At 45.7% G+C, this 26985-nt stretch overlaps 1 protein-coding gene across 6 annotated transcripts in view; it reads left to right on the top strand.

The window, feature by feature from the left end:
- TMEM104 (transmembrane protein 104) overlaps positions 1 to 26985 on the top strand; it is a 42149-nt gene that overhangs the window by 4908 nt on the left and 10256 nt on the right. For 5 of the 6 annotated variants that reach the window (XM_056326783.1, XM_056326780.1, XM_056326784.1 and 2 more), the window contains 6 exons: positions 574 to 655; positions 1601 to 1703; positions 2117 to 2197; positions 6590 to 6689; positions 7488 to 7596; positions 23856 to 23949. In XM_056326783.1, coding sequence (XP_056182758.1) covers positions 574 to 655; positions 1601 to 1703; positions 2117 to 2197; positions 6590 to 6689; positions 7488 to 7596; positions 23856 to 23949 — 569 coding nt within the window. The remainder of the gene's footprint in view (positions 1 to 573; positions 656 to 1600; positions 1704 to 2116; positions 2198 to 6589; positions 6690 to 7487; positions 7597 to 23855; positions 23950 to 26985) is intronic. The other variant, XM_056326785.1, reaches the window with a different exon arrangement.

Here is a 26985-nt window from a genome sequence, read left to right on the forward strand (position 1 = left end):
GGACTGGTTTTAGCTGAGATAATGATATTCCTTCCGTCAGTGGCTCTTACTGTTTCCCTGGACAGCTTTTCCTCGGCCTCCAGCAAAGTGTATTTGCATGCCTGTGTGATCTGCTCCTTGGTCTTGTATTGCTGCTTTGCTTCTCATGCCATTTGTAAGATCCTTTAAGGGACCATAGCAGCTTTGCCACAGACCCTAATAGGTAAGCTTCAGAATAGTATTGTGTTCGTCCTAGGCTCTAAAAGGAGGAAGGAAGCTTGCTTTCTAGTAAAGGGGGAAGTCCTGTAGCCTTCTTCAACTCAGAAACAGTAGGAAGGTGCCTTCCAGATACCCTTATATTTGAAGGCATGTTATATTTTACAGCATTTTGTGGTCCACTTGAACACCTTAAGCTCAAGAACAGAAGGGAGCAGCAAACTGAGATGAAACGCTGTACCAAAACCAGCACGCGTGTATGTAGCTGGTGAAAAGGTTGTTTTTGTTTGTTTGCTCCTACGGACAGGTGGGAATAATTCTCTGTCTCCCTTCAATGACAGTTCTTGACTATTATTGATATCAATTTAATTTCTCTAGCTATATGACTACGACCTTTGTGGTGGAAGCCATGGCTGCTGCAAATGCCCAGCTACGATGGAAGAGAATGGAAAAACGCAAGGTTCGTGTGGGTTTTAATTTTCCAGTTTCTCTTTTTCTTTTATCCTGTAGGACTTGCCTGAGATACCTCTGCATCTTGGCCTTGCCTGATTAGTAACTCTAAAGGAATAAATTTCTACTGTACTTAACTTTGCCATATAAAATATGGCTGTTAGTTCCCTGTGGGGTTGCTCATTAAAGACAGGATTTTATGCTCCTTCTTTGAAAAATCTCTTGTGCTGTTCACATTTCTTACTGATTGTGCTCTCCTTGCCCAGAAGCGCTGCTCAGTGAATGTGTAGAGGTGGCAGCCAATATATTGGTGCCATTTGGAATGTGCTGAGATCTGTAAATCCTTGCTGATCTCAGGTCACTTAACAGGGACAGGCTGAAATGTCCTTGCTGTCACTTGGGCTGTATCCCAGGGAGTGGACAGTCCTGAAGTATGTCCCTGCCGTAAAACTTACTTGTGGCTTTTTGGATCCTGTCTTTAGTGGCTTTTCTGGATCAGTGCAGGGCGTAATTGTTTGTGCTGACTTAAACCCCTGCCTGTGTGATGGGAGGTTGGAGTTAGGAGCTAGACTGTTGTGTTCTGACTAGCTAAGACTATAATGTTTGGATTTTTTTTCTACTAGTTCGGCAGCCCTGCAGATCTGGTAGTTTCTATCTTCCTTGTGCCACATATCACTACACAAATTGGACACTGTTGCTGTGTGCATGGCCGAGGCTAGGATAGCGGAGCCTGTCACTCACTTCAGCCTGCCCTGCTAGTGCTCTCCTCTGCTCCCTGCAGCACCCCAAGGCTGGGCCAAGGGCTCCCTGGTGTTGCCTTTGCTTGCATGTCCTGCCCATCCCTGTTTGACACCTACCTTTGAGTTTCTGGAAGTGAGACCACGACACTGGGTGGTGCCACAGCCTGCACTGTGGGTAGCAGACATCTCATCAGTGGTCTGGTCTTTCCTTCCAGGAGGATGATGAGGATGAGGATTCTTCCTCTGGAGTATCTGACAGTGATGTTCTCCTCCAAGATGGCTACGAGCGAGCAGAGACACGACCCATCCTGTCAGTTCGTAAGTACCTAGTTCGTGCTTTCACTCAATCCAAGATCTTTTCTCTGCGGACGGTGTTGCAGTGGGCTCCAGCAAGTGGGGCAGAACTCTTCTGTCCATTTCACCCTTAATTCCACGTGCTCACATCCCAAAGTCCTGAGCACTTGCAAGATAAGACTCATTGAGAATTCCGTTCACCTTCTACAGTCTGATAAAGATCTCTTCCTTCTAGGTCACTAAGATGAGAACATCTTATTTTCAAAACACTTTTAAACTAGCTTCAGCAGAGTAATTGGACCAGTGACTCTGCAGCTATGGAGTCATATATACTGTCCTTCAAACTGTTGCTAGAGCTTCCTGAGTGTCTTCAGATAGTCTGGCCTCTGGGTTTATTGGAGGGACTGGTTGAAATACTTCTTGTTTTCACCTTGCAGAGAGACGTGGCTCACCCAATATCTTTGAAATCACCGAGAGGGTGGAAATGGGCCAGATGGCTTCCATGTTCTTCAATAAAGGTAAGTGATTCACATTTTCAGAAGTCCTGTCTCAGTGCCTGCTTCTTGGTGTGGGTTTGCATCCTGAGTTTGTGATGATTCCACCCCAAAGTGTTGTTCCTTCTCTCTGTGTACTGTATTCATCTCCCTGTGTGGTGTTTCTACGAAGTGGATTATTTATGGACTGAGTGGGCCAGAACCTGCAAGGAGGGGAAGGTGCTGTGGTGGTGGTAGTGGAACTAGCCAAAATACTGCAGGTTATAGGCCCAGTTTCTTGAAACAGGCGAGTGTAAGTCAGTGCCTCTTCTGACTGCCCTCAACCTGACTCTGAACTGCATCTATCCTTTGTGATCTCTGCTGTCTAAAGCAGTAGAGCCCAGCTGTCGTGTTTGCCGGTTCCATCTTGGCTGTAGCATTTGAGAATGAGACTTTTTGGCTTCCCTGAACCCCATCAGTATCGGTCTGAAGGGAAGAGCTACTTCTGGGGAGAGCTGTTGCAAATTGCATGTATCTGGATAGTCACCAAGAGAGCTGCTGGGGCGTGAACTGCTGAGAGAGTCCCTGGTGTGCGTATGATTGGCAGCTGTCTTGTCTTTTTGCTTTTAAATGTCTCTTGTATGCCAGGGAACAAACTTGTAACTGTACTGCAGTAAAGCCATATCCATTGCTGCATGTGATAGAAATGCAAACTACAATGTTAGGTATCCTGAGTAAAACAGTACACTTTAACTGCTGTGCTGGGCCAGAAAATCATCAGACACAATGGTTGTGCAGTTTGGAGCCTGTCAGGCCCCATTTCTTGTGGAAAGCGACATTTTCTCTTGCTCACTGGCCACCTTACAAAGATGTGATGGGCTGGTTTTTTCCACTACCATTACATCACTTCATGCCAGTGTAAGACTGTTGCCTCTGAAGGACAGCTGGGCTTAAGGAGTGAAGATTCTTTGAACTATATTTCTAATTTTGAAGCCCAATTGAAAAAAAACCTTTTTAATTTCCCTGCATGCCTCTTCTGGGCCTTTGTAGATTTAAATCACTTAAGACTATCAAAATAATCCACCTTGGATCAGGCTGCCACTTTTCTGGTCAGAGAAGAGGAGAGGTGACTTGAGTGCAAGTTGGGGACTCAGAATCTCCTTGTTCCAAGTCTTGCCTGTAGCACTGGGTTGCTCTGTCTTTAGGCAGGTTTTCTTGCTTGTATGCTTTGTCATCTGAAAAGCACTGCGAACGCTTCCTCATCTGTCATCCTCTGGGAAGTAATATTTGGGAAGTGCTTTGAGAAGCACCGTGTAACAGCGTAGCAGTATTGCTGATGATTCAGCTGTAGAGGCCAGTTTGGCCACAGGAGGGGTGCAGGGTCACAGGAGGCAAGAGTGCTCTCTCCCGTAAGCAAGTTCTGGAAGGCCCCAGCTGTGCTGTGCTTCACAGGGGCTGGTAAGGGCCCCCCAGGTGCCTGGGGCTGCTGCCCTTGGGCCACTCCACCTTGGTGGTAGCAAGGGCTGGGCCAGCACACTCTGCCTGCCCTGCTGTGCGCTCCCGGCAAAGGCAAGGACTGCTCTGTCCTGGCAGTCCTAATCCTGCTTCTTAACATGGCTTTAGCCAGAGCTATCTGATTTCTGTGTTAGAGATCCTCCCCAGGACCTACTCCATGCAAAGGGATGAATCCCTCTGTGGGAAGGCAGCTGGAGCAGCTGCAGGTCATAGCTTGAAACCACTTGTGACTTCCAGATGGGGTGAGATACACGCAGCAAAGGGGCTGGGGCAGCTGTAACTCGTTTGCTGCTTTCCCTTCTGTGCTCAGCGGTGAGGCTCTACCCCTGTACTGTTGCTGAGTCTTAGTTCTGAAACACTGTCTGGTCTGCTGAGCAGCTGCAGAGAAGAGACAAGCGGAGTGCCTCCCTCTGCAGAGCCTTGCTGAGGGGCTTCCTTCCGACAGTTGCACAGAAAGGCCTTCAGTTAGGGCAGTTGCTCAGTGACCAGTTGGTGCTGCCTAGTGCTGAGAAACTTGGCCACACTTGGGAAGTCCCAGCTCCAAGCACCAACTTCTGGTGGGTTCACAGCTACCAACTGTCTGGGTAGGTTTTTGCTTACAGTGTACAAAGCATGGATCCAAACCCAAGGTGTCTGAGGGCGTTACAGCCTTCAGAGGTAAGGCTGGTGAGAGCTTTGCAATAGTTCTCAAAGCCTCCGATTTCTAGCAAGTTCTCTGTTCCTTTTGACTGATTTTTATTTTCAGCAATCTGACAGGAGTTGAATCTGCAGTCCTGGGAGGTAAGCTGGGGATAAATCTCCATTTCAGACTGTCTACTTTCTTAAAGGGAGCTGACTTAGGTTTAGGCTGTGAAGGGCCTGTGTGCTCTTTTAAAAGTGCTGGCTCTGAAGCACTGCTTTTTATTTATTTATTTTGCAATGTTGGGTGCTTTCTTCTGGGACTGAGCAGTCATTTATTGCAATAATGGATTCTAGGCACATCTATCATGCTGTTTCCCCACAGGAAGTCATTGATTTTTTTTTCCCCCCCTGTTTTGTGTCCAGTAATGAAAGTATTGATTAGGGAGGGTCAGCAGCAGTTTATAAAAGAACTGATGCTAAAGTCTTCCTGTCTTCGGGAGGATGGGTTTGGGAGAGGACTGTTACCTGGGCTTCCCACAGACAGAGAAATCTGCACTGAAATGGGGATGTAGTGTGTGCTGGTGGGTACCTGGTGGTGCTGCTGTAGCTTAGCTGGTCATGTTGGCCTTATTTTGGGGGTGGGGTGCAGCTGAGGCCCAAGACCAGTAGCAGACCCCAAAACAGAATCTAGATCTGGGTCTGTGTAGTCCTGTGCTTAGTGTGTCTTGCAGCTTCTGTCCTATGCCAGATATCTGTTACAATAACCTTCAACCTTTCTTAATGGGAAATTGGAGAAGACTAATAGGTAGTTTGCCATCGTCAGAACAATGCAGAGACTCCTTAACCATCTTAAATCTTTCACAGAGGAAGAAAACAAGGGGGGAACTATATGAAGTGATCTGACAGTTCTTGCAAGGTCTCAGTTTGTTAGACAAACCCAGGAACAACTCTGGGAGTACTGGCTTAGTTTGCTGCTTTCCAGAAGTAAGGAAGATTCCTTGCTGCTTTCCCAATACAGGCCTTTTGTTTAGGAATATTTTATGCTAAGTAGGCTCAGCATATTGAACAATTTATTTAAACGAAGGAGAATGCCTATTAATGTTTTGTGACATCCAGAGATCCAGTGCCATCCAGTATGATGGCAAAACGTGGTAAAACTCTGGGGCATCCAAGCACTGTAGCAATATTAGACTGCATTCCTGCAGTGATGCTGTCCTTGTTTGATAGTTGTCACGTGTGAAGCTTGGAGAGGTGAACTGATTTACTGCAGCTGTATTGTGATGCCACCTGATGCTTAATCCTAACTTGAAAGTATGGGCAGGTTCCTTGAACTGTTTTGCTTCAGCTTCCTAAATGAAACAAATCTGAGGCTTTTTTTTTTCTTGTAGCTCACCTGTCTCTGAACTAAAATATGTTCAGCTTTTCCTCAGTGAGATTTATACTGACAAGTTCGGAAGAAGAGAATCTTGGGGTGTCATTGAGCATTTTTTTTTCTCTCTGCAGTTTTTAGCTGTCCACAGCAGTGTTGTCTTGTGCCCCAGTAAGGCTATTCTATGCACCCAAGTAACTTGTGTAAGATGTTTTTAATAAGTGAAGGCAGGGCAAGCTTTAAAAAGCAAAAAATACCAACAAAAAAAACCCACCCAAAAAGCCAGAATGGGGCAGAAACAGCATGCATGTGGCAGTAGGGTAAGAGAGTTGCAGAAACAGTTTAAAGCTTTGCAGGTTTGAACTTGGCTCGAGTTGCTGACAGTAAGGGATCTCCCAAAGTAGTTCCATTTTCAGCCTTGTGGAACCTGAGCTCTGCAGGGCAAAATCCCTCATGTTAATAAGGTCCTGCAGGTTTGCAAGCAGAGGGTTTGGAATCAGCAGAGACTTAAAAACATTTCTCTTCATTTCGCCGTTTGTCAGGCTGCACTCAGACCAAGTCTGTGAGCATCAGCTAGGTGTTTGCCTGTGGCTGTTTCAAGTTGACACCTTCATCTGGCAGATGACTTATGTGAGACCTGTTGGTCTTGACCAGCAACTGGATGACAGGCTTGGACTTGGGGGCCTGGTGTCAGGGCCAGATATTGAAGGAAGCAGAGTTTAGCTCTGGGGCACCTCATGTCCTGTCAGTTCCTGTGCTGCGGCTAAGTTCCTTCAGTTGTTGCTGTGACCCTTGGGTGGAGTTTGCTGCAGAAGGTAGTAAACTATGGAGGAAAATGCTGGTGATTTATTTTTAAGACCTTGAAAATTTTTTATGTACTTGCAAGTGCAGAGTTTGATTCCCTGTGTACTCTGCTGTCTCTTTTCCTGCAGTGGGTGTCAACCTCTTCTATTTCTGCATAATCATCTACCTCTACGGAGACCTGGCAATCTACGCAGCAGCTGTACCGGTCTCTCTCATGCAAGTGACCTGGTAAGTGTGCTTACTGCTGTGGGATTGTGTACCGACAGAGAAGAGAACAGGCTTTTGGGTTTGATGGGGTGATAAGGCTGACTAGGATTAGCTCTACTTTCTGAACAACAGAGTGGAGAAGTGACTCAAGGATAGCTCATCGCTTGTGGGTGGTAAGGTGAAGTTGGTTTATATTCCCCACCCGAGTGCCTGCTGCCTGCCTGGAAAGTAGCCTGACCTGATTTCAGATGAGTCCTCAGGTGTGAAGAACTTGCAGCTTCAGTGGTTGCAGACACAGGACTTGTTGCTTAATAGCTTGACTGCACACAGAGTATTGCAATATTTTAGCTTTTCTGTTTCTTTGGGTAAGAGCTGAGAGGTGTGATGCTTACCAAGCTTATAACCAGTGAGTGGTGACACTGTGTGGCCTTAGGTCTGGACTGAGAGCAGTCTCTTTCTCAAAGAAACAGATAATGAAGCAGTTTGATTTGATCAAATCTGGACTGGGCTGGATTTGGTCTCATGACTTGGAAATGGAAAATCTCAGTGATCCATATATGACCTAAACTTGCTAGCTTGATGACCAAATGTCCAAACTTGCAAGTACTGCAGGCAGTCCAAGAATTTGCCTGTATGTGTGGTACTCAGTGACTTGTTCTGTTACACAGTCCAGAAAATATAAGGATGGAGGATGTTCAGGGAGGGAGAGGAGGAATGGATACTTCAGGTCTCTGATCATTCTTCTTCCTTGCATGCAGGAGAGGGGAAGACCTCTGGTAGGAGTTAATTACTGCCTTTTGTTTCTCACTCCTTTCCCAGTAGTGCCACTGGCAACCATTCTTGCAGTGTTGGAGATGGCACAAAGTATAACGACACAGACAAGTGCTGGGGGCCAATTCGACGGATTGATGCTTACAGACTGTATCTGGTGAGTTTGTGAAACTGGGCTGACAGTTATTACCATTTAAACTTTGCTTCTAGTGAATAGAGATTTTTTTTTTCCTGTAGGGATGATGTGGCTCAAGTGAACAACAGAGGTGTGAAGCTTTTGGTTCAGTCTGACCTTTTTGGCCAAATACCCCCCTCTATTCTTGGTGACATGGCTGTGCATTAATTTGGTGGCCATTGGAACGATCCTTATGATTTTGAGTTTAAGTAGAGTTCTGTCCTTGTTGTGTAGTTTTATATTGCTTAAGCAGGTGATATGTCCGTGCCAAAGGGTGGGTTTTTTTCAGTATTTGGCTGAGTAATTGTTGCTTTGAGGTAATTGTCAATATACTGGAGTATACTAAGCTCTCTTGACTGCATTCTTTATGTGACTAAAATTGTTCATGCTGCAGGAGAATCTGCTTTTTGAGAGATGATAGAAACAGTCCCCTTAAACATTATCCAGTGCTATATGCTGCTTTAGTAATAGCTTTGTCTAGTTTAGGGTTGTCTATTGCATCTATTACTGTGCTGTGGTGCTGCTGTGAAATGAAGGTTTTTCCCAAAGGATGATGAATGCTGCTTCTCTTGAGCTTGGGGAGAATTCAGCACTTGTACTTGGAGACAGATGTCAGCAGGGCAAAATGAGAAGAGGGAGGTATGCAAGTGCTGCATAGTGTGGCTTCTGTTAAGGGTCCCAGTGAAACTTAAGAAAAAAGAGTGAAGGTGGCTGTGTGTGTGTAGAGGACGCGGGGGTAAAGACTGTTTGAAGCAATTTTGCAGTTAGTACACTTTGGACATGCACTGGCTCACATCCCTGAGCGCACTTGTTCCAGCATTATTGCAAAAGTAAGAGCTGGGCCTCAAAAATATTAGTGAATGTCAAAGCCTAGTTAATTATTTAAGAGAAATATTGCTTTATTAAGTTGTGTCTTGGTCTGTTTCTTTAAAACTTCCAGAAGATTGAAGATTTCCTTCCTGAATTTCAATAACTCTCCCTGACCCAGCAGAAGGAGCTAGTCAGAAAAGGCAGACATGCATTAATTACTGCCTCCATCTCTCGGATATTATGTCTATAATTCATGAAGATAATTGTTGTTAAGGCTTGAAAAATTAAAAAAATTAAGACTGTGTAAGCATTAGACTTGCCGTCTGTGTACATAACTCAGAGGAGCTTTTCCCTCTGCTTGTCTCCTCTTGCGGATTTGGAGAATAAATATCTGCAAAGTCTTTGGTAGTGGTTAATCCTTCTCTGCTCAGTAATTGAGATGAGGGTTTTGGTGCTTTCCTCTGCTCCCCCTTAGAAGTAGGGAGGGGTTGTTTGTGGGAGAACATACCAGTCTGTAGCGGGTTACTGGAGTGGGGCAGTTCCCACAATCACTATTTTCAGGAGGCTGCTGGGTGTCAGCATTACCTCCAAGTTGGGGTTTTCTGTTAAGGTCTCTAGTGCTTCTTACTGGGTGAGTATGGGAGTAAACTGGTACTTGTTCTACCTCCAGCTCTGCTGGTCCCACTCCCTGCTTGACTTGTGTGGGTTTTATTCTCCAGAAAACAATGATGATGACAATTTCCCTAGAGAGGGATGAGAGATATAATTATTTATAAAATGTTCAGACCACAGTACTGATGCTGTCTTCAAGTTTGGGCTGCCTCTGAAGTGACTGCGCTGGTTAATATTTTTTCCCCTGCTGTCCTGTTTGCAGGGACTAGTGACCAGTAGTAGCTCTTAAACTCTCTGAGAAACCTGGGGATGGGAGGGCAGCCGTAAGAAGTTGCTTTTTGATAAATTTATCAATATTATCAGTAAAAATACCAATTTTTAAAAAAATTTGGTAGCAAAACGCTGTAACTATCCCTGCAAATTTTGTCCAAGCTTCTTGTGCAATAGAAGTGGAGTCTTGAACATGCAAGAAAAGCAGAACCCAGCCTGTCTGAAGGGGAAAAGGAAGCATGAAAGTGAGGAGCGGTGAGATTCATCAAGAGCATAGCTATTCTCTAGTTCCCCAGGGGATCATACGCATAAAGCGCTTGCTCTGTTTTCTTGACTTTTCCTTTTTTTAGAATTCTTGCTTGTTGGAATAATTCAGATTCCATGTTTCAGTGGACAAACAAGGTCTCTTTTTGCAGGCTAAGTTCCCCTGTGGCAAGGGGACAGATGGACACTGTGATCCCAAAAGAAAGCAGCCGAGTTTTTGGATCAGCCCTTTTGTCCTAGATGCCTGCCTCTAGTTTTCTCAGCTCTTCTTAGTACTGTATGTAGGTTTAAGTGACTTTTAGGAGCAAGATGGGTGGATGTAACTGGAACCTCTTTCTAGTTCCAGTGAACCAGGTCTCTGGATGTAGTGTTCTTTTTTTCAGTCTGTGCATGACCCCGCAGAGAGCCTTTTTTGGACTACCAGGAGAAATAATCTATTTGAGGTTTTCTGGGAAAATGGTGCCAATGGGAGCTCTCTTGTGCCAAGTACCACTAGTCTGCCAAAGATCTGTGCTGCCTTCCTCCTGTCAACTCTTTCTCTCCCAATGCTATGTCGTCTTTTCAGCAAAACCCATTTCAAACATTGACTCTTCGAGCTGGGGATGGAAAAGGGAATAATGACTGATGTAGAAATCCTATTTCATGCTTTATTGTCCAGAAAGGCCTCTGGAAGCTGTCTCTGCTCAGATCATTGTGAATGGAAGCTGAAAACTATGTACATAATGAGAATATTTAGACAGATTAAATTCTTCTCTTGAGACTTGCTTGTCTGTGCAGCATCTTTATTGCTATTCCAGAATTTCACACCTAAGTGTGACTGCAGTCTTCAGAGACCACTAGGCCCCTATTAACCTTTGTCTGAACAAATGGCTATCTTGCTTCTTGTTTGTAAATTGCCTTGGAAAATAAAGGCTTGCAAAACAAATAAGTGAAGGCAAGTGCAGCACATACCAAAATAGACTTTTACTCCTGTCCCATCACTTGCTGCTAATATTTGCCTCCTCTTTGGGACCATAGGAGTCCCAGGAGGTTTAAGAGGTGAGTCTTGCTGTGCTCACGCCTGTTGAGGGCAAGATCACGCAAGACACGTTGGCTGGGGGAAAGGCATGTGTTAGATGGCCCAGTGACCTTGTTGAAGGCAAGCACTGATTACAGTTAAAGCAGATCGATGGCTTTCTATCTTTGCTTCAGATCCATCACCATGCTGTCATGTCCTCGACAGCTGAAGTGACTCCTGAGTCCCTTGGCTGTCTGGATGGCAGTGCTAAGGACAGGGTTGAGTTCTCTGTGCTGAATGCACACTTCAGTACAGTCGCTTTATCATGCTTTCTGTAAGGTCAGCTGGGTATCTTCTGTGTAAGCTGCAGGGAAGGGGCAGCGGATTTAAGTTTCAGATCTTTCATCATAATACTTTCTTGTCTTTTTCTTCCAGTGATGTAAGAATGTGACATGATAGTCCCTGTTTCTAGAAAGCAGATACTGAGATAAATAAGAGATTAAATCCTGGGGATCAGCAGCCATTCAGTGTGTCTGATCCAAAATACATTCATGACCTGGCAAACGGCGCTTCTCTTCTGCACCAGGGCAGACATTGTAGCTGAAACCTCTACTCTCTTCTCAGCCCTCCTCTTCTGGCAGTTCGGGGCATCGTATCTTCCCATGATGGAAAGGAAATGGCTTAAATTCTCAGGGGGAATCGTATGCCTTTCAGAAGGGGCACTGGCACAGGTACTTCTGGTAGCCTGGCTCGGTAGCGCGTCAAAGCTACCAGGTGCATCTGTTCTGTCTGAGTCTCTGTTGGTTTTTTAGCTGATTGGGAAAGGGACGCGGCATCCACTTTTGCCGGTTCACAGATGCTGCAGTATCGTAGGCAGCCCAGCGGGTGCAGGCCGAGCGAAGATGGGAGCGCAGATGGTTTAATGGAGATTATCCCAGTTGGAAACGTGCTTGTGCAGTGAATAAAATGAGCGGGCTTGCAGGCGCTTACTGTCCCTCTTCAGGAGGGGACAATGTCACCCCAGCCTGACACTCTGATCAGAATACCCAGCAACCAGAGCGGGGCTGGGCTGCAGCTGCGGGAGGCTGTGCAGGGGGGTGAGGAGGTAGTCTGAGGACATGTACAATTGCTCAGTGCCAGCAGAACTTAATCGGCAAATGCAAAGGCTGAACCAATAAGTGTTGGTGTAGATCCTGTCTGCCTCGGTGCGGTGCTGCCTTCCTGGCCCTCTCCGGCTGTAGGCTGGAGCGCTGTGCTTTGTGCCGCTAGCGTATGTGCTCTGCCTCCCTCCTCAGCATTTCTCCTTCCTGACTGTGCCGCGTGTGTGTGTGCGCAGCCCCTGCTCTGGGTAAAAGTGTCTGACTCTTACTGTCAAAACGGATCTTTCCAGATACATGTGCCTGTGCTAGGGCAGTTTTACCAGCTTGTTTGGTGCCTGAGACTCTTGTGGCCTCTCTGTCCGTGGTTGCCTTTTGGCCTCCGTGGGCTTGCTTTGTGGGTTTTGGTTTTATTTCTTACCCCCCAGCAGGGATATGAGGGGAGCCCTCATGGCAGTTCTTGAACATCCATGCTTGATCTAAGCTGTCTCTTGCCAACTGGGAGCTGGAGAGACAGAGCTGGAGCAGCGCTGCAAGCAGAGTGCTTCTTCCAAGGACACCTGGGTTTGCTCCGCTTGTTCCCTTTGCAGCAAGTGCTTTTCCTCTACCCTGCCTTCCTCAGCTGTGCCCTGCAGCAGCATCCGGTAATAAATGGGTCACAGCTGCTGTCTCCTGGATATTCTTACAGGTCTCGGTGTCTAGAGACCTTGAGAACCAGTAGTGGGGATGGTAGCTGCTTCAGTGGCAGGTGTCTGGAGCAGGGAGGGCTGATTTCACAGCACATCAATCAGAAAGGTTTGGGGTGCTTGCCTTGGCCTCCCAGAGTGAGCCAGGGGAAAGGAAGAAAAACTGGTGCAAGTTTACCCTGCTGGTGTGAAGCAATCATCTTGTTTAAATAAATTGCTTAAACTGTAGCATTGTTATGGTCCAGGTTACCCCAGCTTACAGTAAGGATGCAGCAGGACTTGGGCACTATTAGCATGTACCCTACATATCCTATGAGAAGTTATTCATGGCAAGACCTTCTTGCCAAAGATATTGCATTATATTCCTTACCTCAAATGCTCTGATGTGTTTTATTATGATACTGACGTGGAAACAGATGTATAACAAAGGCAGCTGCTACTTCTGTGCATAGATGCAGTTCTGAAAGCCTTCAAAATAAGGAAAAACCTCTCATGAGTCCAGATTATTATGCCATTTCTGTATGTACAGGCACCTGAATTTTGAGCTATTGCTGTCACAGCAGAGGAATTAGTACTGCATTAAGCATAAATATCAGTAGCCCTAACTGTTACAGGTGCCTCTGAAATACAGCTTTTCTTGGCTAAAAGCCCTGTCTCGGAGGCTGATTGGCGTGTTCTTACGCCTCTCATCTAGTCAGCTTCCAAAAAGTAAGGTCAGTTAAGCTGCTGCTCTGCTCTAGAGTGGCTGAAGAAGGACAGGAGCCAAGTTTGTTGGAAATAAATGGTGTCTGGACATGGGGTGGGAAGACAATTCTCATCTTTTTTTTTTTATGTGAAACTAATAAGATTGAAAGTGTTATACAGCCTTGTTAATACGGCATAAATCCTGCCTCCTTCATCCTGGTCTATTCTTCTGTGAGCTTGTCAATAAATTCTTTCAATTGCTTACTCATCATATGCCTGTGACAGATAAACTAGCTCTTTCAGAGTTTCCCACACCCCTTGTATTTCCTAATGCAAAGGGAACTTCAGATAATGATTGGCCTTGTATATAAGAGGTTTTTCCTGACCTGGCAGGAGGAGAGGCAGATGAGTGCAGTGTTGTGAAAGTAGAATATAAACTTCTTGTACTAGTGACCTAAGAGCTGGAGTTCAGCTTCTGATGTGTGATTTTTCTTGCTTTCCTTGTAACTGATGCATTTTGAGTGAAAAACATCTGCCAGAAGGCAAGCCTCCCTGCTGCTAGGGCTGGGCAGGAGAGTCAGCCTTTGGTACGATGGGAAAGCAACTGCAAGACCGTGGATTGAAGCAACAAACTTTAAAGGATTAGCTTGTCTCTTTTCTCTGGAAAATCAATAGTGCAGGGGACTGGAATGTGTTTTCTGCACAGAGCTGTCTGTTCATTTCACAATAACTGTTTTTTTCCTTAAGTGGAGCTTGGGTTACTCTGTCACTGGGATGCTGAGATTTTCCAAAGGGTCAGTCCTTCCTCTCTGCCATCTCCAGCTGGCTCGTGATGACTCTGTGGAAGGGAACTGAGGAAAGGAATAGGAAAGGAGCTGCTACCAGCCCTTAAGAGAAGCAAAAGGTAGCTGATGTGTTGGGCAGAGGCCATTGGTGAGTTCAGATGCACTTGGCTTCCCCAAAGAAGAATGTCCTGCATGCTTTAGTGCTTGGTTTGGCTTAGGTGATGGTGGGTGATGAGCCTGAACCTTGGAAGCAAGCCAGCTAAAACAAATTGGGCAAAGGAGTGACCCAAGATATATCTCTGTTTGCTTTTGTGCGCTTTTCTGAAGTTATGAACTCACACCAGTGGTGTTTACCGGGCTCAGACTACAGCCCCTGCTGCCCAGCAGGGCTGAGGGGTCATGCTGCTGCTTTTCCTAAATACAGCTGTCCTTTAGAATAAGCTCACTTGGGCAGCAAGTTGACCAAAGCTGACACTGTTCTCTCTTGCTGTTGGAGACCAGGCTTTCCCAAACAGGGCAGGTGTCAGAACAGATCCCTCTTTGTGATCCCCTGTGCGCTACGCCAAGTTGTAAAGGTTTAAAAAGGTCTTTTTAAAACTCCTTTTTTGGACTAGACTGTTCAGGCAGACTCACAGATCTTTCATTTTTGGAACGCTTGTAGGAAATAAGTAATAAATGCATTTCCCCTGTGTGCAGTGTTTTGTACAGTGGTAGTGACAGCATCTAGAAAGCAGAGTTGGAGAAGACCTGTTAAGTCAGATAAGCACTCCTCTGGGAGATGCAATACAAGCTTTTTTCTCAACAGCATATTTTCCAGTATTTTGTTCAGTGCTTTAACATGTTTGGTTTTTATGGTTTGGGTGTTGTGGTTTGTTTTTTTTTTGAAAGAGGTCTGACCTTGCTGCCTGCCTGATTCACATCAGTGTTTTCATCAAGTAAGGCCAGCAGTCTTGATCTCTCCTCCCCTGAAATTATCCTTAATTCCTTAATAAACAGGTAGAAAGCACTGGGGTTGCAGAACCGTTTGGAGTGGTGTAACTGCCTATTACCAGGGGCTGTGGAGGAAAGAGCTCTGGACAGACTGGTATCTCTTTATACCCCTAAATAAGTCTGCAACTTCTTAACATCCTCCTAAATTGCGCTTTATGTCTGGGTGATATCACTGACGCTCTTGTCCAAAAATGTGGATTTTGGGACTACATCAGCAAATCCCACACGTGTCTCATGCTTCTGTAAGCAGGACTATAAATACAAATAATGCAGCTGGGATTTATCTTGTAAGTTGAAGTCGGTATAATGCTTTTGGGCAGAGCTGATCTCTGAAGCCTGTTGCGCCAGTTTGGTGTGCACTGTACTGGGAAGACAAAAAAGGAGGCTTGAAGCAAGCAGGGCTCCCTGCTAGCCCCAGGCAACAAGGCTTTATCTCATGCTTTTGTGCTGTTGCAAAGTAGTTAGTGTGGGACGATTCCTTTCCCTTCAAGCAACTCCTGCCTGACACAGTGAATGGGATAATGTTAATGTTGTCCCTGAAACTACATTCTCCAGGCACCTGAAGAATCGTGTGAAACTCAACTGAGAAGTTTGTAGGGGAAAAAGAGGAAAAACAATGGCTTATTGGTGGAGGCACTGTTTGTGTTGTGGCAGACGAGGGGTTAGCGGGCTTGAGGAGCAGTCATCCCTGCTGAAGCAGAGTACCTCCTAACCCTGGCATATTGTAGCTTGACATGTTTGCAGAGCCCTCTGTGCATCCATGTCACGAAGGTCCAAGTCTCCCTTGCTTTATGCTGTCAAACCCAGGGGCTTTGGTAGTCAATATAAATACTGTAGTTGCTGATACCCTGCCAGGAGAGGCTGTGAATATGCAGGGATTTTGGGCAGTGTCTGTGTATAATGATTACGCCTTTGTTGGGAGGGAACTCGTTAATCTCTCGTACCACAGTAATAAATTGGGGAGGCGGGGGACGTCTCTTCAAGGTTACACAGTGTCAGGAAGGAGGAAAGTTCCAGTTTCATAGCCCGTGGGAGGTCGAAGCAAGCTGGTGGTGGGGGGTACAGCCAGACCTGGCTCTGCAATTCTTCTGCTGTCCTTCCAAGTATCACAAACCAACCATTCAGCTCTCCTGCATCTATCCACTTTGCTGCTTTCCTTCTGCTTGTTCAGATGCAATTAGGAGATGCAGAATAAGGGGGAGCCAGGGGTCAAGGAGGCGGTAAAGTGATTACAAGATGCTGCAAATGGCTGTGCCATAAATACTCCAATGATGAAAAATTAGATGCCAGTCACCTCAGGTTTGTTGCTGGCCTCCATCTTTCTCTTGTTGTGAAAAATGATAATGGAAGTATATTTGCCCCAGAGAGTGCAAGCTTGCCTCTGGCAGTGGTCGTGCGCACCCCAGGTGTGCCAGGGACTGCGATCCTTGCACCAAATGACTTTCTGAAAACACTTTGTGCCTGGATTTCTTCACTTTAAGAAGAGAAAGAACTGGTTTTCCAGGGTGTTCTTTCCGAAGTGGAAAAGTTCCTGGTGCTTAGAGATGGGCCAGCTCCAGAAGCAGACTGCAGCCCTGAGTCAGGCTGGGGAGAGGAGAACAGCACCCTCTGGTACTGCCTTGCTGCCTGTCCGTGTGTTGCTTCTGCCTTGACCCCTCAGAGCTGCGTGTCGAGGCTGCCCAGTTCCTGGCTGGTCTGTGGTGTTGGATGCCCAGCAAGATCATAGCTTGCAAGGACATCAGCTGGGACAAATACACTTGTTTGCTGGATCGGCGGTCAAAACCAAAAGCTGGTGCTGGACTAAAACCTTTGAAAATTTTCTAGATAGCATTCGGATCTGCTGAAGTCAGTAGCTTTGGGGATACAGGTGCTTCTTTCCATCTCTTGCAGAAGGTCTTCCATTTTGGAAGAAGTGTTGGGAGCACTGTGGCACAGGAACCATGAGAAGCATCCAGCTTAAGGGGTACCATGGGTGCAGGTGGGTGAAATGGCACTTGCTTCGCTGGCAGAAACTGAGGTCTTAGTTCTTGGAGGATACCTCCTCCCTGCTAAATGCACTGGGGAGAAAGGTGGGTGAGGGCTCCTTCGTGCCAGCAATATGCTTCGTGTGAGTTATGATGATAAACCTCTGCCAGGTGTCCTGAGAGCAGCACGTTAATTACCGGAGCTGCTGTGGCAGCAGATGCCTGCTGTACTCAAAGTGTAACTGCCCTTGTTTCTTTATCTATAAATATTCCTTGTGGGATGTCTGGCGGTTGCATCCTCCCTCTGTTGTGACTTCCTGACTCTACAGGGGATCTGGAGGTTAAAATCCCTCTTGCCTCTCAACTTCTTTGAGCAGTCCTTGTTCTGTGGCTGGTTTATCTCTTTTCAGCCAACTTTAAGAGCTTCATAATCACTTGCTGCTGATAACTTGCTGCCTATCAGCACAGCCCCTGCTGCAGCCCTGCTTCCAGCCTTGAGAGGCTGTGGATCTTCAGCTTTAATTTTTTTTTCCAGCTCTCTAAAAAGCTCCTTCCTGAACAATCAGACTCCTTTCATGTATTTATATTTGTACTGTCCACTGCAAGGGGTAAAGCTTTACCAACGAAAGCTTGGATTGCCGCCCTCGCTGATGTGCCATCTGGCTCTCTAACTTGAGATATGAGCTCATGCAGGAGAGAAACATGGCCTTGTCACCCTAGTGAAGGGGAGGAGAGATGGCAGAGGGGGCACTGCATTGCACTTGAGACCCTTTTCCCTTGAGATGTTTTAGCTGAAAAGCACTGGAGCCCTGGCATGAGTGACTGCAGTCCGCTGCTGGGTAGCATGGCAGTTGCCACAACTTGACACGGGTGCAGAGGAGCTACCAGAGGCTGCAGGTGGGTGTTGATGGAGCTGCAAGTAGCTCTGAAATGTTATAAAGTTCTTTTCTTTATCTAAGAGTCCCAGACAGGACTGGGGAAAGCACCTTGCATTTAATGTTTCTCTCCAAAGTCAGCCCTCAAAATTCCCTGAGGATATGAATAGGAACACCAGTTCATAAGAAACTGCTCTACTGAAGATGATAGGTCTGGTTCAGGCTTCCAAACAGGGATAAAACCTCTGACCTGTGCCAATGCTGGTAAATGAAGTTTTGCTTTTTGGGTTGGTTTTCTCCCCTCCCAGATGTCTCTTTAGCCACAGTCTAGAGGACAGTACCTGCGGTGGGAACAGGGCAGCCTGGTTCTCCTAACATCTTGTTTGCTCCCTGTACTTGTGCAGTCTGGTTTTGCTGGATTGTTTTGTCTGTTCCCTCTATGCTCATCTGGGTTGTGAAATAGCTCTGAGCTCAGGGACATCTTGCAGAAGCAGAATGGGTGTCAGAATTGCCATTCCTGACAGCGTGTATGAAATGTCTGCTTTTTCCTACCACGCTCAAGGAGACTTTCCTTGTGTCTGAGCACTGAATCAAACAAAGCCTCCGCTGGGAGATGCTCGCTCAGAAGAGTTTACGTCTTTCTGTCAGTGTCTTGCTTTGTCGTGGGAACGTTGTGTACCCATAGTCCTGTATAAAGCAGTCAACTCTGTTTTCCAGCCAAGGTATCAAAGTCTACCAGGGAGAGTGATCCATTTTGTTAAACCAGTAACTTTCTTTTTAAATGTCAGCTTGCTCCCCATTAGTCGGGTTATTTGCTGTGCTGTGTATTGTGGGAGAGAAGTACTGTTGCTCAACAGTTGTGAAATCTAAACAGTATCCGCAGAGGTGGAGTTGATACTGTCCTAAAATGACGTTTGTCTGAGATGTTGGCGGGGAAGCAAGAGTGTCCAAGGAAGGATTTGGTTCGGAGTGAGCTCTGGTTTTGAATGAGGCTGAGGAGGAGGAAAGGAAAAGGAAGGGTGGCTGGGGCTTCAGCCCAAAGGGAGGTATTTAAAGAGTGAGCACTACAACATCTCTTCACCATCTTCTTATTAAAACTGAGGGATCCTTGCCCTGATATCTGAGACTTGATAACTTCATACTGGTATGATAGCCCTGTGCCACACAAATGCATTTATTAAAAAAAGCTCTCAAACTCTTCTGCTCTGCTGCTCTGCTCCTGGTGTATTTGCTGCATTTAACAAGGTTTATCTTCATGATCTCACTTTGCTGAGGTAAATACCCTGCTTCTCTTCAACCTGTCTGAAAGTTTCCGTGCTCTGAATCAACAAGAAACAGTAGCCCCTGGTTTTAATTCACTATTCAGCAAGCTCCAAAGACAGATGCAATTCTTACAGATGAGTTTGTGGAGCATGAAAACAAGCAGGTTCTGATGACAGTTACGAATGATGCTGGCGTTCAGATGGTCCTCTTGCAAATGTATGCAGGCAGTAGCCGTAATGCTGTAACTACTGCATCTAATACATGAATCAGCTATGTTCGGGATGCTAATTGTGCTTCCTGAGCTGTATTGGCTTTGGCTGTGAAAGCCACATGCTGGGAAGCAGATGAAAGCTATTGAACTGTACCGGTTTCAGAGTGATAGATGGACCCTTCAGGTCAATAAAGAACCTGTTTGGTTAATACAGCCCTTTGACTGGCTTAAAACATGTTTGGATGGTTTGAAAGACTCTTGGCGTTAGCTGGCCATCACTTAGTGGTTGAGAGCTCTCTTGGTGGTCCTCTTGGCTGAAACTAAGCAGATAAAATCAGCCAGATGTCCTATTAACGCTTGATCTTACATTTGCTTTTTTTAAGATAAGCCAATAAACAAGGTTATGTAACCGAGTTTTAACATAAGAGCTTTAATAAAATATACTTTTAGAAATATCTAAACTTATATAAAAGTATATTCCAGACAATGGTAAGCCCTAGCTAGTTTCCCCTGTGGCAAGAAGACTCAAGTTGACCAGTCTGCTTTTTGCTTTGAAATACCAAGAGCTGACAGGTGCAGAGGCTGGGAAAGTGGGTGTCAGCTGAGTTGCCAGCTCAGAGGAGCTCCCAAGCCTTGGTGCCTGTATCGTTGTGGCTTGGCTTGGTGGGAGGAATGGATTTGAAGACCCTCCCAGGGGTTGAGCAAGCTGGTGTGCTACTCATGGCGCCTACTAGCCTGCAGGGAAGAGTGTAAGTCAGGGTGACAAGCTGCTGTTCTTCCCTCTACACTTGCTGGCTTCTAATTCTCTGACTGGAAATGTCAGTAAAAGCAAGAAAAACACTGGGTTTTTTGGTCACTAACATGCTGGATCTTTGTGCTGTTTTTCAGCATGAGAAAGGAGAGAAAAAGGAAGATTTTTGTGTCTGTTGCGTTTATTTGTTGTGTGTGGGTTCCGTGTACCCTCCGCCACAAGCCTACCGACTTGTTTGGCCTTTCCTATTTCATGGAGGAGCTGGAAGAGAAATCAGGGAACCGCTCTTAATAGCCAGTTCTGTGCAACAACACAGCAAAGGTTTCTCTCTGCGCCTCTGCCATCCTGTGAATATAAACAGCATTTAATAGATGTGATCCTCCTCCTTAGCAGAAGGGAGGATTCCCTTACCTACTTTAAGTTCAGCAATGAATCAGCCACGTGCACCTGCTTGTTTCTAATAGGAAACTACTTCTAGTAGAAAGATCTTAAATCAAAGTAGACTATGCTCTGCCTTGGGTTAATTTGCTGAAGCTTAGGAAGAGAATGATAAAGTCCTAGAAAACATCTCGGCTAGCTCAAGAGGTGAATTGGAAAACTTAGGAGAGCTTTTTGATGTGCTGGAGCTCTGCATATTTGATTTCTGGCAGGGCTGACTGGTGCAGTTCTCTGTGTAGTTTTAGATTGTTTGAATTACATGTGTAATGAAGCACTTTGTAAATTATATCCCTCTGGGGAAGACTTGAGCTTGGAAAAACATCAGGTAGAAAGTTTGGGTGTATGTCTGAGGTGCTTATTTGAGCTTACCTTTTCCTTAGGGAGAAGTTATGAAACTAATTAACTTAATGGGTCGGAAGAGCATTTAGGTGTCTGGCACAGCAAGGTAGAGAAAGTAGACATCCTCCTTCTAAGCACTGTGGTCTCTTCTCATCCTTTCGGGGGTGGGGGTGTTTTAAAATAGGTTTCCTGGCCTTGGGACCCTTCTGAGGGTTGATAAGATTAGCTCTAATCCAGGGACCGAGTCCCTGCTTCTCATGTCCTGGCTATTGGTAAGGACCTGGCCTCTCTTTCCTGACTTGTGCTCAATCCTGTAGAGCTGCACACAGTTGCACTTTGAAGTGATGTTCGTCTCTCTGTGATGTCCTCTTCTGCCCTGCCTTTGTCCTGTCAAGCAGCCCAGTGTGTGCTGTGGCTGCCCTTCCTAAAAGCGATTGGTACAAATTCCTGCAGAGCAGAGCAACCTCATCTCATTGCAGGCCTTAGCATTGTTTGTATTGATCTGTGGATATCCATCTTGGATCACTAATGGGCATCAAGTGCGAAAGGTAATACATTTCTGTTGCACTTGAATTCATCTCTCGCTTGGTTCCTTTGGGCCACCTCCAGGATTTTGTTAAGAACAGAAGACACTGATCATCTTAAAGGATGGGAGGGGAGTCCAGCCCTTCAGGCAGAATGACTTGTATGCCTTCCTTATGAGTTAAGCAGTAAAGCCCACAGAGGGGAAGAGCTGAAAGAGTAACTCAATGGATTTAGTTGTTTAAGATGCCTTGAGCACTGGAGAATAACTGCAGAAAGTGGAGTGGAACATCCAGAAGAATCCTTTCCACTTCATTAGTGGATGTTGGGAAGCACGTAGGAGACCCAGGTTCTTCCAGCACCTAATGATGCTTTTCAGCAGCTGAGCCCCAAATCCACCTTAACACACAGCTCGCTCTTCCATGCTGAAGATAAATCTAGGCTTCAGACCCAGCTGCATCTTGTGTCAATCCTGGCCATTGTTTGAGGTGCTGTTTTGCCAATTGGTTCTGGTGCATTCTAATTTGCAGAAGACACCTGTTCCTTAATTATCACCATCCTTCTTCAGTCTCTCTTTGTTTCAGCTCTTTCTGATGCATGAGCTATTAACGTGATTTGAAGGGAGGCTGTGCTGAGCAGCATGCATGTGTTGGGAGAGGAGGTTGAAAGAGATTAGTCACAAACTGGAGAATAATTTCCAGTAAGAGAGTTTCTGTCTGCTTTGGTTTGCTCTGGGTCCTTGAGTGATCTAAAGAATGATCTCTCTAACCTGAAGTTTTAGTCCTTTTTGGGGGTTGTGCGCTATCCTAGGATGCAGCAGCAGTCTGTAGAGGGCAGGGGAGCAAAGTTAAGCTCCTGGTTAGAAGAAAGGAGGAAGATGAGTAAAAAAAGAATTGTAGCTGGCTGGTTTGCTTCTGTGTTTAAAATTGAAAGTGTCTTAACTGTTAAGGCTGTTTTAGCTCAGAGTCCTGCCAATTATGCCTGTGTTGTTGTATTCTGTGTGACTTCAGAGTTCCAAGGGTCCTCAATTGCTTCACAAATCTGAATTCTGTGTGTGCTTTTTGTCTTTTTTTTTTTTTTTTTTTTTTTTTTTTCTCCCCCCCCCCCCAAGCTGAGAAAATGAGACTTGGTATAAATGAGCCTCATATCAGAATATGTCTTCACCGAGTGATGTGTGAAACCAAGGGTTCTCTCCTCTGGTCCCCTTCTGAGTTTACTTCGGTCATCTGAGAATACTTGTGATGTGAGGCATTTCCAATTTGCCTTGTAGATATTCTGAAACTGTCTCAAAAAAAGGTTTCTTGGGGTTGTACTAGTCTTAAAATAGCCTGGGTTCTGCTCTGTCACTGACTCTGTTGGGGTCATTGAGAGACCTTGAGACTCTGGCGCCTGCCCCTTCAAGTCCCAGTTCTTCCCTTCTGGTGACACCTTTTTTTGAACTGCTTTAAGAAGTCATGGAAAAGAGCAATGTGTAAATATTCATGTTGAATATTTGTCTTTAAAAATCCCTTTGGGATGCTCAACAAATCCGTACTGTGTGCTGTGACTTTCTAGATATTACTTGCTTACAGCTTTTGGACCTGTTAGTATATCGCTAGCCCAAGCCAGCCCATGGATGACAAGCAGGGCTCTCTTCTGTAACACCCATTTTGTCTCCCTGTCACAAGTAGCTTCTCTCAGTTCACATTCAGACCTCAGTCAGGGTCTGTTTGTCTTCCTGCAGTGAAGCCTTTTTTCTTCTGTCTGGAGTAGGTAGGGCTTGAGTGCTGCTCAGTACCTGGGTGATGGTGCTGCACAGGACACGGCTCCTCTGGCCGGCGGCTGATAACATGATTGCCTCGCGTGCCCTAGGAGAGTGCTAGAAGAAACTGGCATGGGAAGCTGTGTAGTCCTAATTTCCAGCTTTGTTAGATTTATTTTACAGCCCAGCTGAAAGAGATGCACCAGACTGCTACTGCAGCATACCTCAGTTTAATTTGCTAAGAAACACTGCTCTCTATATATATATCTAAGAGGGCAGCGAAGAAAGATCTGTCTTCATTGACACTACCTTTAATTTCCACACTGAAGGAAGCTTGTTCTTATGAGTATCTCTTGAATTTCCTCCCTGCCTCACTTTGCACAGGTTTTCAGCTTCCAAGTCAACAGCTTAACTGTTAGGCTATAGCTTCCCACTGTAAAACAAGTAACTTAAATAATGGGAAAAAATGTTCCAGGCAGACCTGGCTCCATTCCTGTAGAGCCTGGGACACCCCGAAGCTGACCCGTCAATGTTAATGTGACCAGACTGGTCATGGCTATTGCTATTCAGACCTAAACTGAGCATGTTACCTGGTCAGGGAGGCCACAGTTTAATATTTGATGTTCTATAAGGCTCCACTGAGAGCTTTTACTGAAATGTGTCGGTAAAGGAGTGCTGTAGCAGTGATAGCAAGCGGCTGAGAGCCAAGAGGATCCTGTGCTCTACTTCTGCCTGAGGCATGTTCTCTGATACAGAGCAGTTTGCTTGACCCTCTGTATCTCAGCCAGCTTAGCTGTAAAATTAAGCAACAAAGAAAGCTCCATGACAAACAGATGTGTCTGGAGGTGAACTTTCAAGGCAAGCTTTGCTTTACTGATAAATTTGTCTTACTAGCAGAATTTCTGGGTTTGAACCTAATACGTATTTTTATTGTCCTTCCAGGCAGCATTTACTCTCCTCCTGGGTCCTTTCACCTTCTTCAATGTGCAGAAGACGAAGTATCTTCAAATCATGACATCTCTCATGAGATGGATAGGTGAGTCTTGGCAGAATCTTGGCCACCTCTTTACCATAGATGGAACCCAAGTCACGCTACCAGTGCACCTCTTTGACAAGATATTCTTGTTCGGAAGCAAGTACTTGTCAAAACAACCTCTGAGGAAGATTGTCCAGGACTGATAAATTTTTGAGAAAAAGGATTTTTGTTCTAGAATGAAATTTCTGATTAAAACGAAACAATTTATTTTTCAATCAGATACGAGCTGATAGATGAAGTTTTAATCTGGTTTGTGTGAGAGGCAGAAGGGATTTGGAAGAGTCCCTGGGAGGGGGACCTAACTGTGATACCCACCAGTTGCTATTCAGCAGTAAGGTTCTCATTCATTCTCAGCATGTGTACAACAGACTTTGAACAATCTTTGTTTTGATCGGAAAACAAAAGGCACTTCTGTCAGACTTCCCAGCTTTAGTTTTATCATCTGCTTGCATTTTTTTTCTGAGCCTTGCTTTAGTTTAGGTTGTGCTGCATTGGAAACCCCGAAACCAATATGTGTTGTCCTTGGGAAGCCCTGCTCTCGTGAGTGCTCTCCAAAATCTTAGTGCCAGGAACTTCCAGGAAGACAGGTAATTCCTTTAAGGGAAATAAGATGTTGCTACTTTTTTTTTTTTTTTTTTTTTTTAGCACCTTTGTCATCCAAAGATGCAGCTGCCTCACATGCTATCTTGTATGTGTGCATGCCCTCAAAGACTGAGAGGAGGGCACGTGTTATAGAGGCTTATGTTGAGGTTTGCCTTGTTTTGTGTAGCCTGGACTGAGTAACTGATACTCAGGGCTAACAGAGAGGGTGTTACAGCACGAGCAGCATTTCTGCAGGTTAATAGTTTCCTGGTTCATGGGTCCAGACCATTCAAGCACAGAATGAGCTCTGTTTATACCTACCACTGACCTGAAATAGGAAGAAAAGCTGCTTCTCAGACTGTTTCCCACCACACACATACACTTGACCTGACTTCAGTTCAGTATTGTCACTGTTCTGTAAGTTCAAAAGTTCCTGTTTGGAAGTGGCTGGCAGTCACTGCAGAGGAATAGAGATCCTCTGTTCTGGAGAACATCTGAGATGGAGTTAAGAAGTTGTCACCCAAGAAAATGAGGCTGGTTTTTAAGCCCTCAAGTTTTAGATGCTGAACAGCTTGAGTCAACAAATCCTGACCTCGGATAGTGTGAAAATCCTGAATGTCTGTTTTTCCCTTTTGTTGTCTGAGCACATGAAAGTTTGAAAGCCCCCATGTTCTTCAGAGAAAAAGGTTATCTCATTAAGGGGTATTAAAGGAAGTTGTTTTGGGGTTTGTTGTTTCTTTATTTTAAAAAAAAGAGTAATCTCTGCCTAGCTCATTGGCTTCTTTCCAATCACCCTGCCTCCTCTTTTCTGGTAAAGACATCAGTCAGACCTCATCCTGTCTCTGTGGCAGCCTGACACCTGCCTGGTCTGCCATTGGTTTCCCTTTAGCTGGCTCCTTCCAGTATGAGAATTGCTAAACCTTGGCATAAAGGCTGAAACTGTTTCTCTTTTTCATCACTTGATGGAGAGGGACAAAGACAGTGTTTGGAGAAGTGTAGGGGAAATTCATACTTTAGCTTGATTGATTCCTGCATCAGCACGCTGGGGAACAGCTGCCCCAGATAATGATATTTAATGACCCTGACAGCACCTCAGTGGCTACTTAGAGCAACGGATTCTGTGTGTGTACAATGAGGGATAGATTTATTAGGAAAGACAATTTATCAAACAGCCATGTGATGCAGGGAACAGAGAAAAGCTCTTGCTGCAGACTCTGGTATAAGGATGGATCCCATACTACTGAGATTTATCAAGGTGGCTTCTCCTATGTCCTCACATCACTGCTGTCCCCTCCTCCAAAAGCAGGGCTCTGAGTTAACCGTGGACTGGTCTTTTGTTGATGTGTAGAAAGCTTAGATTGTAAAGAATGGTCTGGGCTGGTGTCTTGTGGTCTCCTGAACTTTTCCTGCCTGAATGCCAGTGGCTAGATGTGGACTCTGTCCTGCTATAATCTGTGCCTTTTCTTGTCTTCCTTTAGCTGGTTTTAGCCATGTGGTGCTGAAAGTGGTTCTCCTGCAAAGCACTGAGTGGCAGAGCTGAACATTGGAGCTGCCAGCCTACCTGTTCGTTGTGCTGGGTAAAAACTTCCCACATAGTGGCTTGTTTAGCTTAACCTGTGCCTGGTGTGGATGGGAAGCTTGACCCATGGTTTGCATCATGATTTGAAAAAATCAAGCTTGTTTGAGCTGGGAGGTCAGTACAGTCTTTGCAGTGTGGCTACTGCAGGACCTACCATACACCCTTTTCCCCAGCCTGGTGAAAAGCTCCTGGATTTCGGAGCAGCAGTGGCTCGTGCAGAGCTGCACTGCCCCAGGTGTACTGGCGATTCAGATGACAGTGGCTGAGAGGATGGTTCTTGGCAGCAGGGAGAGCTAGCTGTGTGTGAAGGTCATTTCTGCTGGTGTCTGTAGCAGTGTCAGCCTTGCCTTTTAAAGTTGCTTTCCCCCTTTCTCCTCATCTAAGTGATAATCAAATGTCACTAGCCTCTTTCCAGAGCCTCATGCTCGTGGCAAGCAGCAGATCAGATAACAAAGCCTACAGCGGTCTATTTCCACATCTCATGGACAAGAACATTTCGTTCTGTCTCTGAAAAAATAGTCTTAAACGGTGGGGTCTGAACTGGAAATTAAAAATGGGCCAGTTCAAAGAACGTGGAGATGCAGCAGGGATCAGCCCTTCATTTGGCTGTGCTTTTCCTCCCAGGGAAAGGGACTAGGCAGGACAGGCACCTCTGAAGTCTCTAAAGGAGAAAGCTGAAGGAGGAGCTTGCAAGCCCGAGTGCCATACTGCTAGAGAGCCCAGACAGATGGGCTGTCGTCGTCTGGGCCTGCTGAACATGGGGAGCTCATCTGGACGTAAGGCTGGCATGGAGAGGTGTTTCCCTGTCAGGACTGGTAGGAGCACAGAGGGTGGATCTGCGTCTCCAGGTGGAGTGGGGCTCATGGCAGACAGAG

This window comes from Falco biarmicus, chromosome 1 (assembly GCF_023638135.1).
Source record: "Falco biarmicus isolate bFalBia1 chromosome 1, bFalBia1.pri, whole genome shotgun sequence".
In the NCBI taxonomy this organism is placed as follows: domain Eukaryota; kingdom Metazoa; phylum Chordata; class Aves; order Falconiformes; family Falconidae; genus Falco; species Falco biarmicus.